The sequence below is a fragment of the Phyllostomus hastatus genome, unplaced genomic scaffold, assembly GCF_019186645.2.
Source record: "Phyllostomus hastatus isolate PE091 unplaced genomic scaffold, TTU_PhHast_1.1 phas_scaffold_21, whole genome shotgun sequence".
Classification (NCBI taxonomy): Eukaryota; Metazoa; Chordata; class Mammalia; order Chiroptera; family Phyllostomidae; genus Phyllostomus; species Phyllostomus hastatus.
This window is the reverse complement of record NW_025334017.1, coordinates 2,163,146-2,183,154: the sequence shown is the minus strand read 5'-3', so window position 1 is coordinate 2,183,154 and position 20,009 is coordinate 2,163,146. Positions and strand designations below refer to the sequence as shown.

At 36.3% G+C, this 20,009-nt stretch overlaps 1 protein-coding gene across 1 annotated transcript in view; it reads right to left on the bottom strand.

Annotated features, from left to right (window-relative positions):
• XKR4 (XK related 4) overlaps positions 1-20,009 on the bottom strand; it is a 435,558-nt gene that overhangs the window by 153,279 nt on the left and 262,270 nt on the right. The window contains exon 2 of the mRNA XM_045861340.1: positions 16,298-16,497. Coding sequence (XP_045717296.1) covers positions 16,298-16,497 — 200 coding nt within the window. The remainder of the gene's footprint in view (positions 1-16,297; positions 16,498-20,009) is intronic.

Genomic DNA, 20,009 nt, shown 5'->3' with positions numbered 1-20,009 from the left:
ACACTTTATTATTGCTTCTAAATTATTTTCCTTTGCCTTGTCAATAATAAAAATAAAAAGTATCTCAGTTAAGTGCAACAAGCAAAGGAAAATAATTTGGAATCAATAATAATATAATAAAATATCAAAGCTGAGATCTGAAGTACATCATATTCAAAGTAACTTTAATTATTTTCTTCTTGAAATGAAAATAATTACCTTTTTGCAGCATGTTAATGAACTTGGAATTTTAAATATCTGGCTATAATGTTAACTATACATGTATGTATATATTGCCAAGTCTCTTTTGTATTGGATGTTCAACACATTAGTATTTAATTTATTTGTAGATGTGAAATAGTTTTAAAAGATAATTTTTACTTTAATATTAATCCACAAAATGATGACAGAGAAGTAGTAATATTTTTCTACTGAAATATACATAATTTTACTTATTTTGAATTTAAGATTTAGAGATGGCCTACTTTGATTCTTTCATTAAATGCATTAGTCACATGTTCAGTATTCTGTTGAGGGCCTATCATGTTAATACACGGTAGGTGCGAAGCACAAAGCACTTGGTAGAGGTACCAAAGATACAGCCATGAACTCAATATAGGGAAGTCCTAGAAACACATGGGTAGGTTGTTAGAAACTTGCATTCTCTTTTAGGTTATTTAGTGGATAAAGCTTACTTTCTCTGTATGCATGTGGATTTAAACCTTACCAAGTATTCCACAGTAAGTCACTTGCTAGTACTCTGAAAAAATTGAAAACATTAAAAATAATTGGCAATGAATGAAATGAGAAAAATGCAGCCATTGAAAGTTCACATAAATTATGTTTTTGTTACTGCCTGGATGTCTATGAGTTATGCATATATGTTCCCTGGCTAATCCCTTCATCTCCTTTCATCCAGTATCCCCTTCCTCTCTCCTCTGACAGCTGGCAGTCTGTTCCATGTGTCCATGCTCCTGTCTCTATTTTGTTCATTAGATTCCACATATAAGTGAGATTGTATGATATTTGTCTTTCTCTGACTCCTTGTTCTTCCAACATTTAGAATAAACTTGATTTCTCCATAATTTTCATTATGATGAGAATGGCTTGTACTCTTTTATATGTTTTCACAAACAGTTTGCAAACTTTTCTTATTCTTGTACTGAATGAACTCTTACTGAAGGGAATGGGTAAGAAAAGTGGCCAAATCACCTTCAAGGTAGTCTCTTGATGACATCAGTCTTGATTTTGCTTACCAAGACATCATAACACATTTGGCACCCTGCGTTTCTCCCCTTAAATGTGTGCTTAAATTTGAATTTCATTATTACTTAAGGATGCTTGACATGATTGAGAGAACTGGATGCTACCAGATTCCCTCAGTCGGGCTCTCATCAGAACCAGCAGAGCTGGAAGGTGGCAGACAGTTCTACTCAGGACTAGAGGCTTCCCTTTAAAACATGCTGTGTATTTAATTATGTTAGTGAGAACATTAAGAGGAAGCACATGTATTTTTTTCAGTTAATATCAAGTTCTAGGCCTTCCACCCAGTGCCTCATATGAGTTTATGTTATAATAAAGTGTTCACAGTGCTCATTATAGTATTTGAAGTACTTTCCCATTTCAGAGGGAATAAATCAAGCTTATCAGAGCTTAAGACATTTGCCCCAGTTTTCAGATCTTGGTGCTCAACTTCAGAGCCTGGGTGGTAGATTGTCCCACAGGCCCCATGAGGGGTGCTGTCCGAGAAGCACCAGGGGATGTGCAGGCAGCCCTGCTCTCAAGATGGAGACTAAGGAGCCAGTCAAGGTCAACAAAAGTGTGTACTGATTCAGATGACATTGGAGCCTGAAACAAAATAAGAAAACACCAACCCAGGTCTATCTATTCTCATTTGATGTACAAATTCAAATGAGTATGAGTGAACACCAGACCCTGGGAAATTTGCTACAATGTTCCTGAGCACATTTGTAATAATCAAATTTCCTATCTGCGTTCTGAGAAATTAAGTAGGAACTAACAACCAGCATAGGATTTGGTCCACAGTAGGCACTCTATAAACAATTGCAGAAAAAAATGAGGAAAGAGGATATTCCTGTCTCTTGATTTTGTAAACCAAAAGGGAGTACTTCCTATCCATATGGTGGATAGCCCAGTCCTGAAAAGCATAGATACTTTCTTGGTAATTTGGGGGAAAATATAAAGCACCTGACAGCATTTGATAACCGGAAGTAATTAGATGCCTCTTGAGTTCATTATACTGCTATTTTATATTCAGAGAAGCTCCAAATGAGAAGTTGACAGAAGTGTGGAGTGTTGGTGTCAGATAGCACCTCTGACTCCCACACTGTGAGCCCCATTGCTGATTTAGCAATATCATACCTTATAAAGGCCCTCCAAAATTCTGCTCAACCAATAGCAACCCCCTATACAGGGGTTCACCTGGAATAATAAAATAACTTATTCTGCTAATCAAATTGGGGTGGATGATTAAATGGTACTAGAGTTTTTTTTTGGTTTTGCATGGTGAAAAGAAAGTATTTACTCAACATGACTTATTCAGCAGTATTGTATTTCATGTGATGAACATAGAGTTGGATAGTTTCAAGCTGCAAGGAAATATGGTGACCATTTAGCACATCAATGTGACATGATAGTTACTTAACTAGTTTTTAGGAGACTCAAGACTTGAATCCACTGCCCCACTCCATTTATTTGCCATATTCTTCTAAATAAATTTTTATTGTCTATGTGGAGTTCCAAGAAGAATAATAAAATACCTTCAACTTAAGAGATTGAATCTTACTGATTGTCTATGAAGCTCCTCCCTCCTTTCACCTCATCCGCACAGGCAACAACTTTCCTGAATTTCAAGTTAATCATTCTCTTGTTTTTCTCCATAGCAGCTTACCTCTCTTCATTTGCAATGTTTCTTTTATTGTAACAGCCAAATGCACAAATGTTCCCTGAAGCACGATGGATATTTGATAGCTCTAATATAAGATCAGAATTTTAAAGGCATAAAAATAGCCAATTAGGCTTCCAGATCAATCTTGCACTTGCACCCATGAGTCAACTCACTCCCTTGGCTTGAGATGACACTGTTGCTTCTGACCATTAAGAACTTGCTTTTTGGCATTTCCACATCCTTTGATAATGTAAATTTATAAAAATAATGAGCTCCTTTGGGGGATTCTATTTCTCTAAACTCATTGTACTATTTTGTATCCCACTTATTTTAATGACCTATTGTTTTAAAACTAGATAACAATAACAGACCAGACCTCTTCTCTTTCCAAGTATTAACGCTGCTTACTGGGGACAAACAAAAACAGTTGTACTCAAATGTGTTCACTTTTAATTTCTATCCCCTAATGAAGACAATATCTGATTGGTATCACAGCAACATGTTGCCTTGAGCGTCAAATAGGTATTACTCACACATAATCTCACTCACACATTCTCTTTATAAGTGTTAGGAGAGGTGTGATCTTCTCTTAGAACTTATTAAATTAAAAAAAGGCTGAAGGAAATCTAATTAGTGTTTCCAGAAGTGCCTTTCTGGGGTCTGATGATATCAGATTACTGTTTCATATTTATTTCCTGTATCCTCCGAGTGCAGGTGCAGCATGTAGACATCCTGTCAAGCATCAGGTGGAAAATTAAGGCAACACCAGGGCATGCAGGCACAATGAACTCATTGATTCTGGTGTTTATCTTTGACTTGTGATATTTCAGGTTGTTGAGTTTTCCCTGTTCCTTCCTTTCCCATCTCTTCTATTCTTCCTTTCTTGAGGGAAGAAGCAGTGATGTGTTCCTAACTAACTCCCTGAATTTACTTAGTGATAAGGTTGATATCTTGGTTATAAATGGTCTGCTCTTTGTTTGCACTGAACCATCAGAGTTAAATATTTCCCATATGGTAGAAGAGAATGCCTCTGGAGTACTTGCCATAAACTGAGTGTGATACAGGGCATTGACCTTCACATAGTGTTACTGAGATGCCTGCTCTATGAGGTAGGGCTTACTTTCCCCATCTCCCTGATAAACAAACAAATAAACAAACAACCACAGATGCAGAGAGGTAGATAAATTTGCCACAGGTCAAAGTTATGTGGTGGAACCCAGATTCTCAGGAAGGTCTCTTAACTCTGAACTTTCTCTCCATTATGCTCCTTGAGAAGGTGATCTATATCACTGTTATTAGGTATTACGACTTTTAAATATTATGTTATAGTTTGAGAGTCTGTGCCTATAACCCCAGGTGTGTTTGTGTTTCTGTGTATGTATGAGAGAGAGAGAGAGAGAGAGAGAGTGAGAGAGAGAGAGTGCAAAAGGTAGAGAGAGAGAAAAAGAGAGAGGGAGACAGAGAGAGAGAGAAATATGGATCAGTTGCCTTCTTGTATACATCCTGACCAGGAATCACATCTGCAGCCTGGGTATGTGCCCTTACCGGCAATTGAATCCGTGAACTTTCGTTTCCAAGAAAACACTCCAACCAACTGAACCACATTGGCCAGGATGAAAACACACTCTTAACATATAATCCAACAATTACATTCCTTGCTATTTATGAAAATGAATTGAAAACTTATGTCCACAGAAAAACCTGCACATGAATATTTATAGCAGTTTTATTTGTAATTACCCAAACTGCAAAAGGAACTAAGAAGTCCTTTGGATGTGAATGGATAAATAAACTGTGGTGCATTTATTCAATGAAATGTTATTCAGCATTAAAAACAAATGAGCTCTTGAGCCATGAGAAGACATAGAGGATTCTTAAATACATATTAAGTGAAAGAAGCCAGTTTGAAAAGGCTATGCTCTATGATTTCAACCATATGACATTCTGGAAAAAGCAAAAGTATGGTGTAGAAAACATCAGTTGTTGCCAGAGGTTGAGGAGAGGGTGACATAAACTGAGGAAGCAAAGAGAATTTTTAGTGCAGGAAACTAGTCTGTATGATACTCTGTATCATAATAGTGGCTATATGTCAGTATAAATTAGTCTAAACCCATAGAATGTACAACACAAAGAGTGAACTCCAATGTAAACTATAAATCTGGGCTGATAATAATGTGTTGAATTTAGGTTTGTCAGTTGTAACAAATATACTATCTGGTAAATAAAGGGGAAGGCTAAGCATGTGTGGGGGCAGAAAGTAAATGGGAAATCATTATACCTTCCACTCAATTGTGCCATTAACTTAAAATTGCTCTACATAATAAAGTCTATTAAAAAAAACAAAGAAGTGATGGCCATTGATTTTAGAAATCCTATTCTTTCCTGAGACTGTATAAAATGTCTCAACAATTATAAATACTGAGCGTTTGGAAAAAAATTAATTGTAATGTCTAAGGAAGAAAAGATAATGTTCTTAAAAACTTTAACAAACATGCTTAACTTTTTTCTCATAAATGTATATTCTTTCAAAAAAGATCAAAGCTAAAAATACTTTGTGCTAAAAATACAGGGCAGTGAACAGAGCCCACCAAATACAGTGGGCATTGGTTCTGGAAGGCTTGAGTAACCTGAGGCCGGACAGAGAACTCTCTGGGAGATCAAGTTAATATTTAACTTCAAGGCTAAATAAATTCAAATCGGTCTCCATCCATTTTTTTAAAAAATTAACTTGAAACCTCATTTCTTAGAAAGCTTAGAAACATGCTGAGGGTGCTCTTCTTGTTCTCCATTCAAGACAGGAAGGAAGGAAGCAAGAAGATGACACAGGTGGACTACTGAGCATCCTACTGCCAGACAGAAGGTTCAGGTTCTTTACATTGTTTATTTTATTTGATTGTAACACGGCACCACAATTTAGATCATTGAATTCTTCCAGTCAGAGAAGTTAATGTTCTGTGTGGTTAAGTAACACATTTCAGGCTACAAAGTGAGTAGAAACATAAAAGATAATTTATGAAAAATGTCTTCACTTTGAGGTTATTTACAGATGGGATGAAGCTTGGAACATTAGAGACTGGTCCCACTTCTACCTGTTCCTGGTGGTGTCACCTCTGTTAACTCATACTAACCTTTGTTAACTATTAGGGTGGCCCAGTTTGTTTCTATCCTGCAACTTGGGTTCTTGGCTACTGCACTCATTTTATCCTTGCCTTTACAGTCTAGAAATTATATCCTTGCTACAACTATTTTTTCCTCCTCTAATTTGCATTTTTTTCTTCTTTCCTAAGTTTTCCATTGACATGTTCTGGTGTGTGTCACAGTGAGGTCATAATTGTCAAATCCATTAACTGGTCCTTCACAGGGATTTCTTTAGAAACAGCTGCCTTTGCTGGCTAGCTCACTGTGCTCTTCTGATCTTCCCACATTGCTCTTTTCCTTTCTGCTTCACTGGCTTTTCTTCCATTCTAGACCCTTAAAAGATGGTATCCCTTGTGATTCTGTCCTTGGTCTTCTTTATCTCTACTGAGCTTTCCCTCAGGCGATCTCTTCTATTTTTAGTGTTTACACTTTCAACTTAACACATGCTAAAGTGTTTATGAAGGCTTTCACATCCACTCCTGATGGGGTTGGGTTTCTTTCTTCTTTAGGTATCTACTGTCATCTGGGTCTTCTCCTGTCACATGTACCCATGACAACATTTGCACTTACTGTTTCATATGTTGTTTCTTATTACAAGGCTGGAAGCTCTTCAGGAGTAAGCTGTCTTAGTCACCTTCATTTTTCTACTATCCAAATCAGTACATTCTGTGGATTGGTACTTGCTACATGTTTATTCAGTAAATAAGGTAATGATTAATGAAGATTTCTTTCAGGTTCTAATTAAGACATCACGGTCTGTTGTTGAGAAATGTGTTTCTGAACCTCATGACCAAAGGGAGATTTTTGAGGACCCTCAAGCATCAGGATCAAGTTCATGTTGTGCCCATTCTGCTTCTTGGAGTAGGCAGTGTTATTATCTACATGCCTCATGCTGTGACTTCCTACTTCAAGGCCCTGTAGATCTGCTTCCCAAGTATTTCTACATTTCAACTCATTTGACTCATTCTGTAAGGTCCAATATTTCTTTCACAAAATTCCTAGCATCTTTAAATTTGAAATAAATATCTCCTTTGGTGTTCACAATACATTTCAAAATGAAATTTACTTTAAATGATTTTTGTAGCTGATTCAATTTTTTATGTTGATTTTTAAAATCTGTGCATTTATTTATTGTCACTTAGTCCCCAAGTCTGTGTTAAAAATACTTGTCTCTTATTTACATCACTGGAAGTACCTGCCTTCATGGATGCCTACATGTAACAAACTATTACATTTTAGTTCTATAATGAGAACTTCATACCCTATGGAATTGTCTAAGTGTTCAAACAGATAATATTGTAGATGTTGTGAAAGTTTTGGACTTCTGGAGTCTCCTTAGTTTCACAGACTCTTAGACTTTTTCTACAGCTGAGTGGAAAGCTGTGGAGATTGAGGATTACAATGAAAATGCTGACAAAACCTTAGGCAGGCAATGTGCTCAGCAGGCCTTGTCCTTCAGCAATCAGCAGCTCATTGTGAGCTGTGAGGAGTGAATCTCCATGTAGTTTTATTCTAAGGAACGTTTACATACCAATTGAATCAGTTGCTTTTTTCCCCTTCTAACTACATCTGGTTCTGACAGTATGCAGGGCTCTAGATATATTGCATACATATACATTCCATGCATGAGCAATACATTGAAAAAATGCCTTTCTTGAATCATTCACCAAGAAATAATTCCAGTTCTTTATTCTTGTGGAGTCATCAAAAAAACATTAGCTTACATGTCTAAGGAATGCTTTAAAACTCAGTTCAACTACAATCTACTTAATAAATGCAAAATATACTTCTAGAACAAAAGGTACAGTTTAGGATGGCCAAAGGTTTTCTACACAGAATAGGTTTAGTACTTTCATAGTGAAAAGTATTTAAGTAGTGGTGGGAGCTTTTCTCATCCACACACCCAACCAGAATTAGGTTGGAAAATGCTGAGGACTTAACTGTCTGTGGATTTCTAGAACAAAAGCTGTTTAGGAAAATACCACAGTAAGCCATTTTTGAATTTTTTACTAAGTTGGCCTCACGTTGCCCCTGTTCAGTGAGCATTTTGATTACTATTCATAGTAGTTATTTTTAGTGTTTAGAAATAATAATTACAGCATATTGGCATTCAGTCAAAGTGAATACCTGCCCTGAGTTTGGGCTAAAGGTCAGGTAAACAGAAAATAGATGTGGCTTCTGTTTCCTGGAAGGAACAAGTGCTGAAAAACTGGATCTGGGGAATTTGGATGTTGACAAAGAAAGAAGCCATGAGAATGGCAAAGAAGCAGGGAGTGTTTGGGGACACTCTCCACTACAGGCAGTCCTTTATGCATGCTTTGTTTGGAGAAGGGTCACACCAACCACTCTGCACCTTTTACCAGGTCTCTCCTCTCCATAGCCATGTGTGTGCAATTAGTCACATTATCTGTTCACTCACACCCTATGCCTGAATATGCCTCTGTGCTCACTTACATCTCCAGGAAAGGAGAGCAAGGGAGGGAGGAGGAATACTGAGTGGAAAAATACCAAGATGCGTGCTTGATTATTGGAGATAATTAAGTAGAACCTAAAAATAGTCAGGCTCTTATTTCATATTATGTTCAAAATGATTCAAATTCAAAACTATTCACAGCTGTGCTGAGGGCTGATCTACCATATAGAGTTGATTTCAAACACTTGAATCAGTGATAAGCAAATGAAGCTTCCCTCTGCTCTTCTGAGGGTAACTTGGGGTAGTACCATTACTCAGAGACTATTGAATGTGAAATGAGCAGATCAATAACATCATTACACTATGAAACTTCATTGTTTATTCTGCCAATACTTTTCAATAGGGTAGAGCAATGTGGCCAATACACTGTATCAGTTTTTTTTAAATTTTTTAATTTTAATTGTTGTTGCAGTACTATTTTCTATACATCGTATCAGTTTTGTAAATCTCTCCTTACAGAGTTGTTGATGGTGATGAGTTTTTAAAACTCAACTCCATTTATGTGTTGGTTAAGCAGACTGGTGGTTTACTATTTTATTGATTTATTAATTGATAATCTCAAGAACTGAATAATGTAAAAACACAGGCTGAAAAGCAAAAAAAAAAAAACCACAGGAAAAATAGGTGATGCTTCTTTTAAAGTAGACATGCAAAGATTTACCCTGCTACTTGAGAGGTATTTCAAGTATGAGAAATGAATCTTATTATGTGCCTATTATGTGCTTATTATTAACAACGCCATGGCTTTGAGGCCATTATTATCACTAGCACTGTTGAACAGATATAGGCATGGACCAAACCAAACCAATGGCTTCATCTTTTTGGTTTTACGTTGCTATCTTTTCCTTATAATACATGACAAAATGTTAGGGTTTGTTTATGACCCAGTTCAAAGGCTGTCTTTTTTGTGAAAACTTCCCTGATTTTTTCAACATTCCCTGACATCCTCCTCTTTTGAAATGAATGGAATTTCTACTTTCCTTGTATCATTTTCCATAAGAAATCATTCTGTGCCCCCAAAGAATCTTAACACAGCCACCAATAAGAAATAGCACAGTGAGTTATGACAATTATTTTTTTGGTTTCTCTTTGCTATTAAATTAAATTCTCTGAGAGCAGGGACTATTTCTTTTTAAAAAATCAATCACACCTGCATAAGACTTTGTCACATAGCAAGAATTCATTCTTCCCATCATTCAACAAATACCCATTGATGGCCTTCTAGGTGCCAAGGGCAGAGTGCTAGCATCATCACTAGCATCACCATTGTCTGTGCACCTCTGCTAAATTTGTTAGCACCTGGGAGGGAGGAAAGGCTGTCTTTGTTTCATTCCCAGCAGAGCTTTGCACAAAATGCTATTGGAGAAATTTAATATATTTACAAAGCCAAAAGAAATCAGTACTATCTAATGGAGAGGCTACAGTTTCATATTTTTTGTATGGTTAAGCTCTTTATAAGTTTTCTTTAGCCAGATTTTTTCATGAGCTTTGAGAAATTTATGTCTGCTTTCCTTATACTCTGGTTCAAATAAAAAATCTCTGGTGAAGCAGTTCCTAACATTTTGTTTTAACAGTAATGATGTGCTGCTGCTTAATAGAATAGATTCAATAAAATTTGTAAAGCTGGATACAATGAAGTTACAAGGGAAGAAATTAGGGCACTTTTTGAATTAAGCCCTTCATATTCAAATAAGTATGAAGAGTTCCTTCCCAATTTCAAGAAATTTGCTTCAACCTCAGTCCTTGTCACGTACATTGCTTTCACTGACTTACCAGAAACATGAGCCATTGCATGATGTTTCTCAAGAAATGTATTTTAAAACTGCCAGTTTGATATTATGGATCAAAAGCCTTTGCACCTGATTTGCCCTGAATCTTGTAATTTGACTTTTAGGTGTTTATCTTTGAAAAATAATCAAGACTATCTGCAAAAAGTTAGTTCTTACTATGTTTACATTAGGATTATTTATTATAGCAAATATAGATGATAACTTTTAATTTAAAAAAACAGGGACTTAATAGAAAAGGATAATCCTTATGTTGGTATATTATGTAATCATTAGAAAGAATGTGGAATTATATATATTGTCATGAGCATATGTTCTTCCTGTGCTGTCAAAAAAGTTATAAAATAGTATCCATATTATAATTTTAATTTAACATAGTATATACTAAAACATGAAAGAAGTGTTTAACAGTAAGCAATAAAATACATATAGTCCTTAGTCACATTTTAGTGGCAAGATTCTTATTAGTTCTGAGTGGCAAGAAGGTAATTTTTATTTTCTCCTTTTGCATATTGGTGTTTTCTACTTTATCTTCAATTGCAGGTGTAAAAAGAATGAAAAGTTAGTATTTAAAATACTCCAAATATATAGGAGTGTTAAAAATACAGTATTTTGGGGAGAACTTTTACTGCAGTGAGCCCCATTCCCAGTTAAGAGGGTAGACCCTGCAGTTGAATGTAGGTAATGAAGGTGGAAGTGATCAGATTCATGTGTGAGGTAGAGCAATGGGCTAGATGGCTGTTGAGGTCCCTTCCAACACAGAGTCTGTGATTCAGTCAGAACTGCCTTGTGATGGACTGTTAAGCAGTGGTTGTGTGGCCCCTTCATGTAGGAGGGTGTGCTAGATATGTCCTTAGGACTCCTTTCACTTTTATAGTATCTCCTCTAGGAAATGGGGCAGCTCATTTTGGAATACACCCAGATAAATTAGGTGTTTCTAAATATGTTTTGTCACATTGTTTACAATGTCACATAAACTTTAAAAATAAAAGTGAACTTTTTAAAGACAAATTTTGCAAAGCTTCACACACCATTATGCACACAATAGACAATAAATGTGTTAATTGACTAATGAAAATAGCATCCACAGAGTAGACAGATCTAAAGGGATGTGGGACACCATCCCACTCACAGAATGCTACCCAGGCTTGTGCCTTTCCTCCCTGGCAGAAATTAAGAGGTGGAGCCAGGCCTATTCAGAGAGGAGGCATTTGGCAGAGATGGAAGGTCTTGGGGCTGAAGGTAGATGGGTTTCTTCTCTAACCTGAGGCATGTAAAAAGTAGCTGGATGTGGCTCTACCTGTTTTACTACGAAGTTGAACAGCTCTAAATCCAATGATTTAGATATTGAAAGTCCTCACCAGGATGTGACAAATGAGGTGGTTTTCATACTTCAGGGATGTCTCAGTGACCCTAGTTAGATGGGGACAGTGTTCACCAGGTGTATGAGGACAGCCCCCTTAACATCTGACTTCTCCATCAGTCTCATAGGATGCAAAACAGCAAAAGAACAATTAGGAAATTCTTTTAGTCCTCTTTCCTTTCTCTCACAAATTATTCACAATAAACTGTTGGCAAAAGGAGTAACATGTGGGGATTATATTATTTTGTATCCTAACCTTTGGTTTCTGATGTCAAAACCAGAAAGCTGTAGGGAAAATATGTTCTGTATCACTCCTAATGTGGTCAGATGGGGGATACAAAGATCACTAGGATCAATGCAAGTTATGAAGCACAAGACAAGGAATAAGCTCACTAGGTTGATCTTATTGCTGTCATTTTTTAATAAGGAAGGTGGGCGGAAAGCTGTATTGTATTAAAAGACTAAAGTATGGAGCTACCCAACAATAAACAACAATGGCACAACCTCCAGCACATGAAAACCAGCTCAGGCAATGCCATAGAAATCCTTTTTCATTTTGAAAAGAAACTTATCTTCAGAAGGAGTTTCCAAATTCAACCCTTTTCTGATAGAGGGTCCCACTGACAAAGGAACCAGCTTATAAATTAAGTTGCTATGAATTACGAGAACAGAGTTTTCCCCACTCTACGAAAAGAAAAATAAATGTGATAGAATGTAGTCTGATACGTATTTTTATACATCTTTTGGTAAAGATTCTTGGAATTTATATGTAAAAATACAACTTGTGCAATTAATACCAATAATCAGTGGTATTAAAACTGTAGAGAATTTACAAATAGCTCTGAATTAAAATATCTAAAATATTCTTATTTAGCAGATAAAAAGTGGTCCTATGTCTGCAAGTCATTTTCATATATGGTTATGTCTAAAGTTATTTTTTAAGATAGAAAGAAAATTGCTTTTTTTAGCCCACCTTTACCATCTACTACTCTATGAAGGACACTCTATGAAAACCAATAAGAAAATCAAACAAGAAATATGACATTTAAAATCTGATGGTTACAAATTATATTCTTATGGAACTTGATGTATGCCTAAAATATTATTAGTTGTGAAAATCTTTTCCTAGCTCTCCCTACTTATTGAATAATCAAATCAGAGACACAGCCTAGTGCTGGAAGCTGACAGGTTCAGTGCAGAATTGTTCAAGTATAATTGTTTCTCAGTTTGTACTGTTCCAGGAAGGACAATTTGGTTCTTGTTTTGAGTTGAGCAATCAGGGAAGAGTGGAACCTTGAACATGAAAATCCAGTTCATTTCATGTCCCTGTCACCTTAGACATAACTGTTCCTTTTCTTTGCATCTGTAGTTTCCCTAGGAACATCCAACTGTGGTGTATAAGAAACACTGAAGGAGGTCCAACTGTACAAGTATAGATAAGATGGCATAGTAGATAAGACAATACCTCCTATAGCACCATATGGTTACAGAGTTTTCAGTTTGTCACTTGTTATGGTTTTCCAATCCAATCCCATATCCCCACCAGAAGCATGGGAGTGGGGGTGAGTGCAGGAAGGAAAGAGAGATAGAGGGAGGCATAAAGGAGAAAGAAAGACTGTGCCTGGTCAGCAGAAATGTGCAATGGCACTCCTGGGTGTCTCCATGCAGAGGACATGTCTACAGGAAGATGTGGTCTAACACCTAACAGTCCTATTTTCAAACATTTCAAACCCATCCAAACCCTTTAATTGTATCTAAATGGTGAAGGCATAGATAAAAAGATAAATGTCCACCTTCTATAGACAGAAGGTACTCTACTTGGCCTTTTGTATCACCCTGAGAATCTTTAAAATCAACAGGCTGGACTAAAGGGCTTCTAGAGCCACTTTTAGTTTTGTGAGTATGTTCTCTGAACATTCACTTTTGGTTTTGTAGACCAAATCCCCCACAGTTGGCAGAGAAGATGCTGACTCATTTACAAACAACGATCCACAGGCTTTCCCTAGCAACATAGCATTGCTCAGTGTTGTGCCCCATGTGCTCCAAGAACATTCTCCATGGAGCAGCCAGGGGATGCTGTGCAGGACCATGACATACCATGTAACCTTCATAAAAAGTGTGTGTAAACCACAGTGCAGGATGCATTTAAGTCACCTGGCTCTGACAGCCAGGCGTGCACACCCATGCAGTGGAGCCATGCAGAAACAGACCTTTCTTGTAAAGGAACTATCTAGAAAAAAATCAGACCTTTACTAGATGCAAGTAGTTGCCAACCTATCAACCCAAATGTTCCAATCTTTTTCTGATGGCTCTAGTTCATTTCCAACCTCTACCTTTACTTATCGTTAATGAAAAATCTCATTCTACACTCTTAAGCGTATTTAGCTGTCATGTGCAGAATGATTTACAAATAAATGCTTTCCCACAAGAAGGCATTGCTGGGCAGGAAAACAGACCTACTTCTATTCTGATTTCTTTGTATTCTAAAACCTCATGTGTTGCCCTGGCTTATAGCTAAGTTGGTTAGATAGTCATCCTGTGCACCAAAATGTTATGGGTTTGATCCCCAGTTGAGGCTCCCATGGGAGGCAACTGATCAATGACTCCTTCTCACATTGTGTTTGTCTCTCCCTTCTTTTTTCTCTAAAAATCAATTAAAAAGCAAAACCAAGAGTGAGGCCTGGACCCCCAAGTCTATAGCACCCCTGATGTAAATGTGAGCTTAGCAGGTAAATTGGGGAATAATTAGTGTCAGGGAAGAGCTGCAATTCTAAGAAACACAGATTCTGATACCTGTGTTTGGTGAATAATCTGATAAAACCTAAGGATTACCCTTTTTTATTTTTTCTATAAGACTTCAAATAAAATTCTCAAACTGAAAGGGCAATCTCATTTTCTTAGATCCTCTCTTACCTTTCCTCCTCTATCTCCATCATCTTTAGGATAAAAGTTCTGTATAATGTTCTAATTCATTTAGAAAACTAGTATAGACAGTAATCTCGGACCATAGGAAGGCAGTTGGCAACCCTCCACAACTGGACTTGGATTTTCCTTTTTCAGAGAGTTTTCTCTGTGTAATCATACTAAGGAGTGACCGTATTGTTCTGGAGATAAGTACAGGACACTTTGACAGAGATTTTTGTTTGATGTTGTCTTTTGAATTATATGCTTATTTACAGACCATTTCCTAATGCACATACCTGGCCCTGTGAGTTTACTGGGTGTTTAGTTTGTGACCTCTACATTTGGGAAACTGGGCCCTAGAGAGATTGTCTTGCACAAGGTGGCAAAGCAGGAAATGACATAACCAAAGCCAGAACCTCCCTGTGCAGCTTTCACTGCTGAACAGAATCACTCACAACTAATTTATAAGCCTTGTCTTCTCCCTGCTTTTCTCTTCTGTTTCTGTTCAAATACTCCACTTTCTCTTTCTTCCAATTTGCTTTCTAACATTTGAGAATCCTATATATCTCTTTGACCCTTTTCTCAACATCTTAGATCAAAGCTACTTTAGCAAAGAGCCAGGCTTAAGACAGGAATTCATACATAAATGGGTCACGGGCTACCAGGACACCCTCCATCTTTCTTTTCTTATAATATGCCTCCATCACCCCTACCCCTGGTTAAAGCATTCAGCCTAAGCTAATGTGCTCCTTGTTATAAAAATTTATAAGGATGTTGTAGAGATTCCCCAGACCAACCAGATCAAGTCTCAAGTTATAGCATGGCCCAGAACATGACAGCAACATGTATGTGCATAGAGGAAGTCACAGCAAGGCTCTGCTGAGATTGAAGCAAAGCGAGCACATTAGAATACGTTAACTGTTTAATAACATCTATTTAGTTATAGGATTGTCAAATTACCTGGAAACTCCTTTAAAAAATGGCTATCTATCCATCATCCATCTACCCATTTATTCACCTATATACCCACTTGTCTGTCTAATCCTTTGCTTCTAAAAAAGATTTGAGCAGCCAACTCTAAGGAAACATCAGAGCAAATCTGATATAAATGGAACAGTCTTACTGATGAGATAATCAAATGGTACAGCAAAACATTAAAATATTAATCTGATAATAATATTCATGTTATAAAACTTAGTAGTGTTATAAATGATTGTTAAATATTGATTTTTATGTGACCTTTTAAAAAATATTAAAGTAATCCTCTATCATTTTCTTTGAATATCTCTCCATTTCTTAAAGTCAAAATAAAATGTTATAAATTGCCCTAATATTCATATATATTATGTGATATATATTATATATATATATGTACATTAATTAGAGAGAGAAAGAAAGAACTATGGCTCCTTTTCGTTTTTTTTTTATATTACTCTAGCATACAAACCAAAAAGCCTCAGTTGACTGTAATACCATATTGACCAAGTATAAAGATCATAAAATTTATATTTCCTACTCAGAGGGCAACTTGAGAGCAAAAAATGTCTTTGTATAAATTAGTCCTAACAAGTGATGGTGAAGAAGAAAATATGCATCATTTACAAATTCAGTGACAAACAGCAAGCATATAACAGGAAGCGCCATCGCCTGTGTCAACAAAAGGCATTAGCACAGTTCCTTGGATTGTGACAAAAGTAGCTAGTCAGTCTTTCCCCAAATTCAGAAACCAAATTGCAAGCCCTTACCTTGGAGGGCCTGTAAGCTATGAGTCTGTACGATAATGCAGAGCTGCAGGACCAGCTGTGGAGCACTTTCCAGAAAGGTGGCGAGCAAATGCAGCATACTCACATCTGCATATTCATACACCATTTTCCAGTAAAATCTCCATCTGTCCTTCTCCCCACTCTGCCGGCTTCGAATACCTAGGTATATTGTGTGGAAATATCTAGAAGGGAAACATGAAGAATAAGAAAGAGATAAGTGATAATTTATCATTTAAACACCAGGGCTATTTTTCTTTTCTGCAAGCCACCATATGCAAACACACAAGAAACAGTTACTCTAGTGGCTTATATTAAGGGCCAAAGTTAACTGTTTAAGGGTTGCCTCATTCTTAAATGTTCACTTTGAGAAGTAACTGCAATTTTAGTATTCATTAAAGACATTGCATTGAATTGCAATTTGAAGAGTGAGGTGAAATGTGTTAGAAGCTCAGGTGTAGAAGAGATTTGCTACTTTGAAAATCTACACACATACTCTCTTGTCAGTTTCTCTATGTGCTCAACAGTGTTCAGAAGGTGGATTTCTCTCAGGGCACAAATCAAGTCTGAAGTACTAGAATATATGTGCTTGTACACCCTCCTTATGTCTTTAAAAAAACTTATTATTGAAAATTTCAAACATATGCAAAATGAGAAAAAAATAGTATATTGAGTGCACTAAACCTTTCATCCAGGTTAAGTAATTATCAATACATTGCCAAGCTCTTTTCATTCATATTTTTGCTCCCTGCCACTGGATTATTTTGGAGTAAATCCCAGGCACCAACATATTATTTCATCTATAAATATTTTATTAAAACAATTTACAAACATAAATTCAATGCCATTATTATACTTATAAGTAAGGATAATTTTTAATATTATCAAATACACAGTGTTCATATTTTCCTGATTATCATTTTTTACAGTTTGTTTGAAATACTATCCAAACAATGCCCACACATGATGAGTATTTGATAAGTGTCTTAAGTTTTTCTACATCATGAATACCCCTTTCATTTCTTTTTCATTTCTTGTATATTTTTTATTGTCTTGATTTTGATGACTGTATACTTGTGGTATAGTTAATATCTGTTCTTCATGTTTTCTTCAACCAGGTAGTTAGTGCTAGAATTTTGATCATATTCAAGTTTGGCCATTTTTAGCAGGCAATGTTGAGGACTTCCTTGAGGAGTACTTGCTTGAGAAGTCATTAATGTTCTCTTTCATGATATCATATCATGATATCGTATGGTGGTCCACTGATCACCTTATCCTAGATCCACTCACTCATTAGGGATTGAAAAATGCTAATATTCTGAGTGTATTACCCTTATTTTCCATTGGTAAGAATACTTCTGCAGCCCTTATGTCAATATCATACAGTATGTTTGGTTCTCTGAAGCTTATTTTCTAGTAGGTCCTCTAAAAAGGTACATAGGGTTGCTATTCTCTGAGTTCTTGCATATTTATAAGAGTTCATGGTTGGTGTGGCTCAGTGGATTGAACACTGGCCTGTGAGCCAGGGGGTCACTGGTTCAACTCCCAATCGAGCCACATGCCTACGTTTTGGGCCAGGTCCCCAGTTTGGGGGGGATTTGAGGGACAACCACACATTGAGGTTTATTGCCCTCTCGTTCTCCTTTTCCCTCTGTCTAAAAATAAATAAATAAAATCTTAAAAAAAGAGTTCATGGTTATCCATCTTGCCTTGGGTGAAGATTAGGTTTCTTTTGCTATACAGACCTTATGAAGTCTTACAATTTCAGTTGGGGATTTGTGCACAGTTCTAGAATCTGTGAAAGAACTGGACTTACCTAAAGCAAAGACTCTTAGATGCCGAGAGAGAGAAGAATGATACTTGGAAAAGGGAGAAAACTATACTTGAACAATGATTGAAATAAAACTTAAAAAAAAAGAAAAAAAGAATGATACTTGGGAGACAAGAAGGAAGTGCAAGAGCAGGAAAGCCTGGGCACTCTTTCCACTGGAGGATCAGGTTGTATGGCTGTAAAATCCATGCATATGCCATGCAAAACAGAAGATCAGCAATTTATTTATTTGGGCACATTAAATCTGCTACTTCATTGTTTCCTAGCAAAAAAGTGTTGTTATAGACAAGTCTGATAAAAATCTTATATTCCTTCTTTAATAAGGTACTTGCTCTTTTTGCTTGAATGTCCAGAGAATATTTTGCTTCTTTTAAAGACCTACAGTTTTATGAGAATGTAACTTGATATTGGCTGTGCTGCATCCAGTTTCTCAGGAATGTGTTAGGCCTCTTCTTCATTCTGTAGTTTCAAGTTTCAATGTGTAGTTTCAAGTGGTCTTGAACTACAGGATTTAGTAATTCTTTTCTAATCCATTGCTTTGGTTTTCTTCTTTAGGGTCTCCTATTTATATATGTTCTATCTTCTTTATCTTCTATATCTCTTAGCTTCTCTGAATCCTTTTAATCTCAAGTTCATTTTTATATAAAATTTTTTCTCCTTTCCCATCTTCTATTTATCTTTGAATTATGATGTTTGACTAGTGTCATATCCTTCTGGTTGAATTTTCATTTCTGACCTAATTTTTTAATAGATTAAAATTCTATATTGAGTTATAGTACCTTGTAAAATGTTATATTTTCAAATAATTTCCTTTCTGATTTTTTTCTAATTATGCTAATTCTCTTAATTTCTTTCAGCTTATTTTGAAATATTTGGCTTATGGTTTTATCTGTTTTCTACAAGTGTTTATTTGGTATGCCTTTATTATCTGTAGGAAGATCAGTATTTTTATTCTCTTCCTCATAATAATTTTGAGCTTTTTCGTGTTTTAAAAATTGTTTAATTTAATTTTCATGTACTTTTAGGAGGGGAGAGTGTGCTAAGATACCTTTACTGGCATCAAAGCTTCAGAGTTCTTCCTCCATTGTCCCCATGAAATGATAAAAACAACACTACTTGTTGACTTTCTGAGATCAAGGGCCTTTGTTCACCTTTCCCTTCCTACCATTTCAATGCCTGTGGTTGTCCTTATCCTGCTCAATTTGGAATATAGTCCTTGCAGATTCTTCTTAATGTGGAGGTTTGTTGTGGAAGGCTCTTGGGTTTGTTGGGAATGACTCTGCTCCAATAATATTAACCCTTATTGCATTACAGTCCCCTTGGACTCACTCTTGCATTGGATCCCTGAGAACATCCTTCCAGTCTCTCTTGGTCCTCTAATTTTGCTCACTACACTATCCAGAGAGTGCCTGTTAGGTTCTCCTCATCTCAACGCCTTCCCTCTACTTCTTCCTGCATAGTTGCTGATATCACATGATTCTTATAAGCTGTCACTAATTTGTTCTTACATAATTAGGGGGCCATTTCAGCACTATGTTTTATTGTAGATATTTTCCATGATTCTTCAGTTTTGCTCTGTTTATTTTAATGGGATAATTTTGGTAGATTCAAAAATGATGCTGCCATTGCCACTATATTTACAAAACAGTAGCATTTTAAAACACAAAAAAGATTTAATCATTCTTTTGAGTCTTTGATTGCTGTCTATCACTTAAAAGATGAAGTGTACTACAGTGCAGTTTACAGGAACTTTCATGAACAAATTCCTGTGTTCTTATATCCACAGCTGCAGCTTGTTCTGCCCAGAACACACTGCTGGTGTTTCCTTTCTTATACTTGTGTGCCTTTTCCCAAGCTCATTCTTTT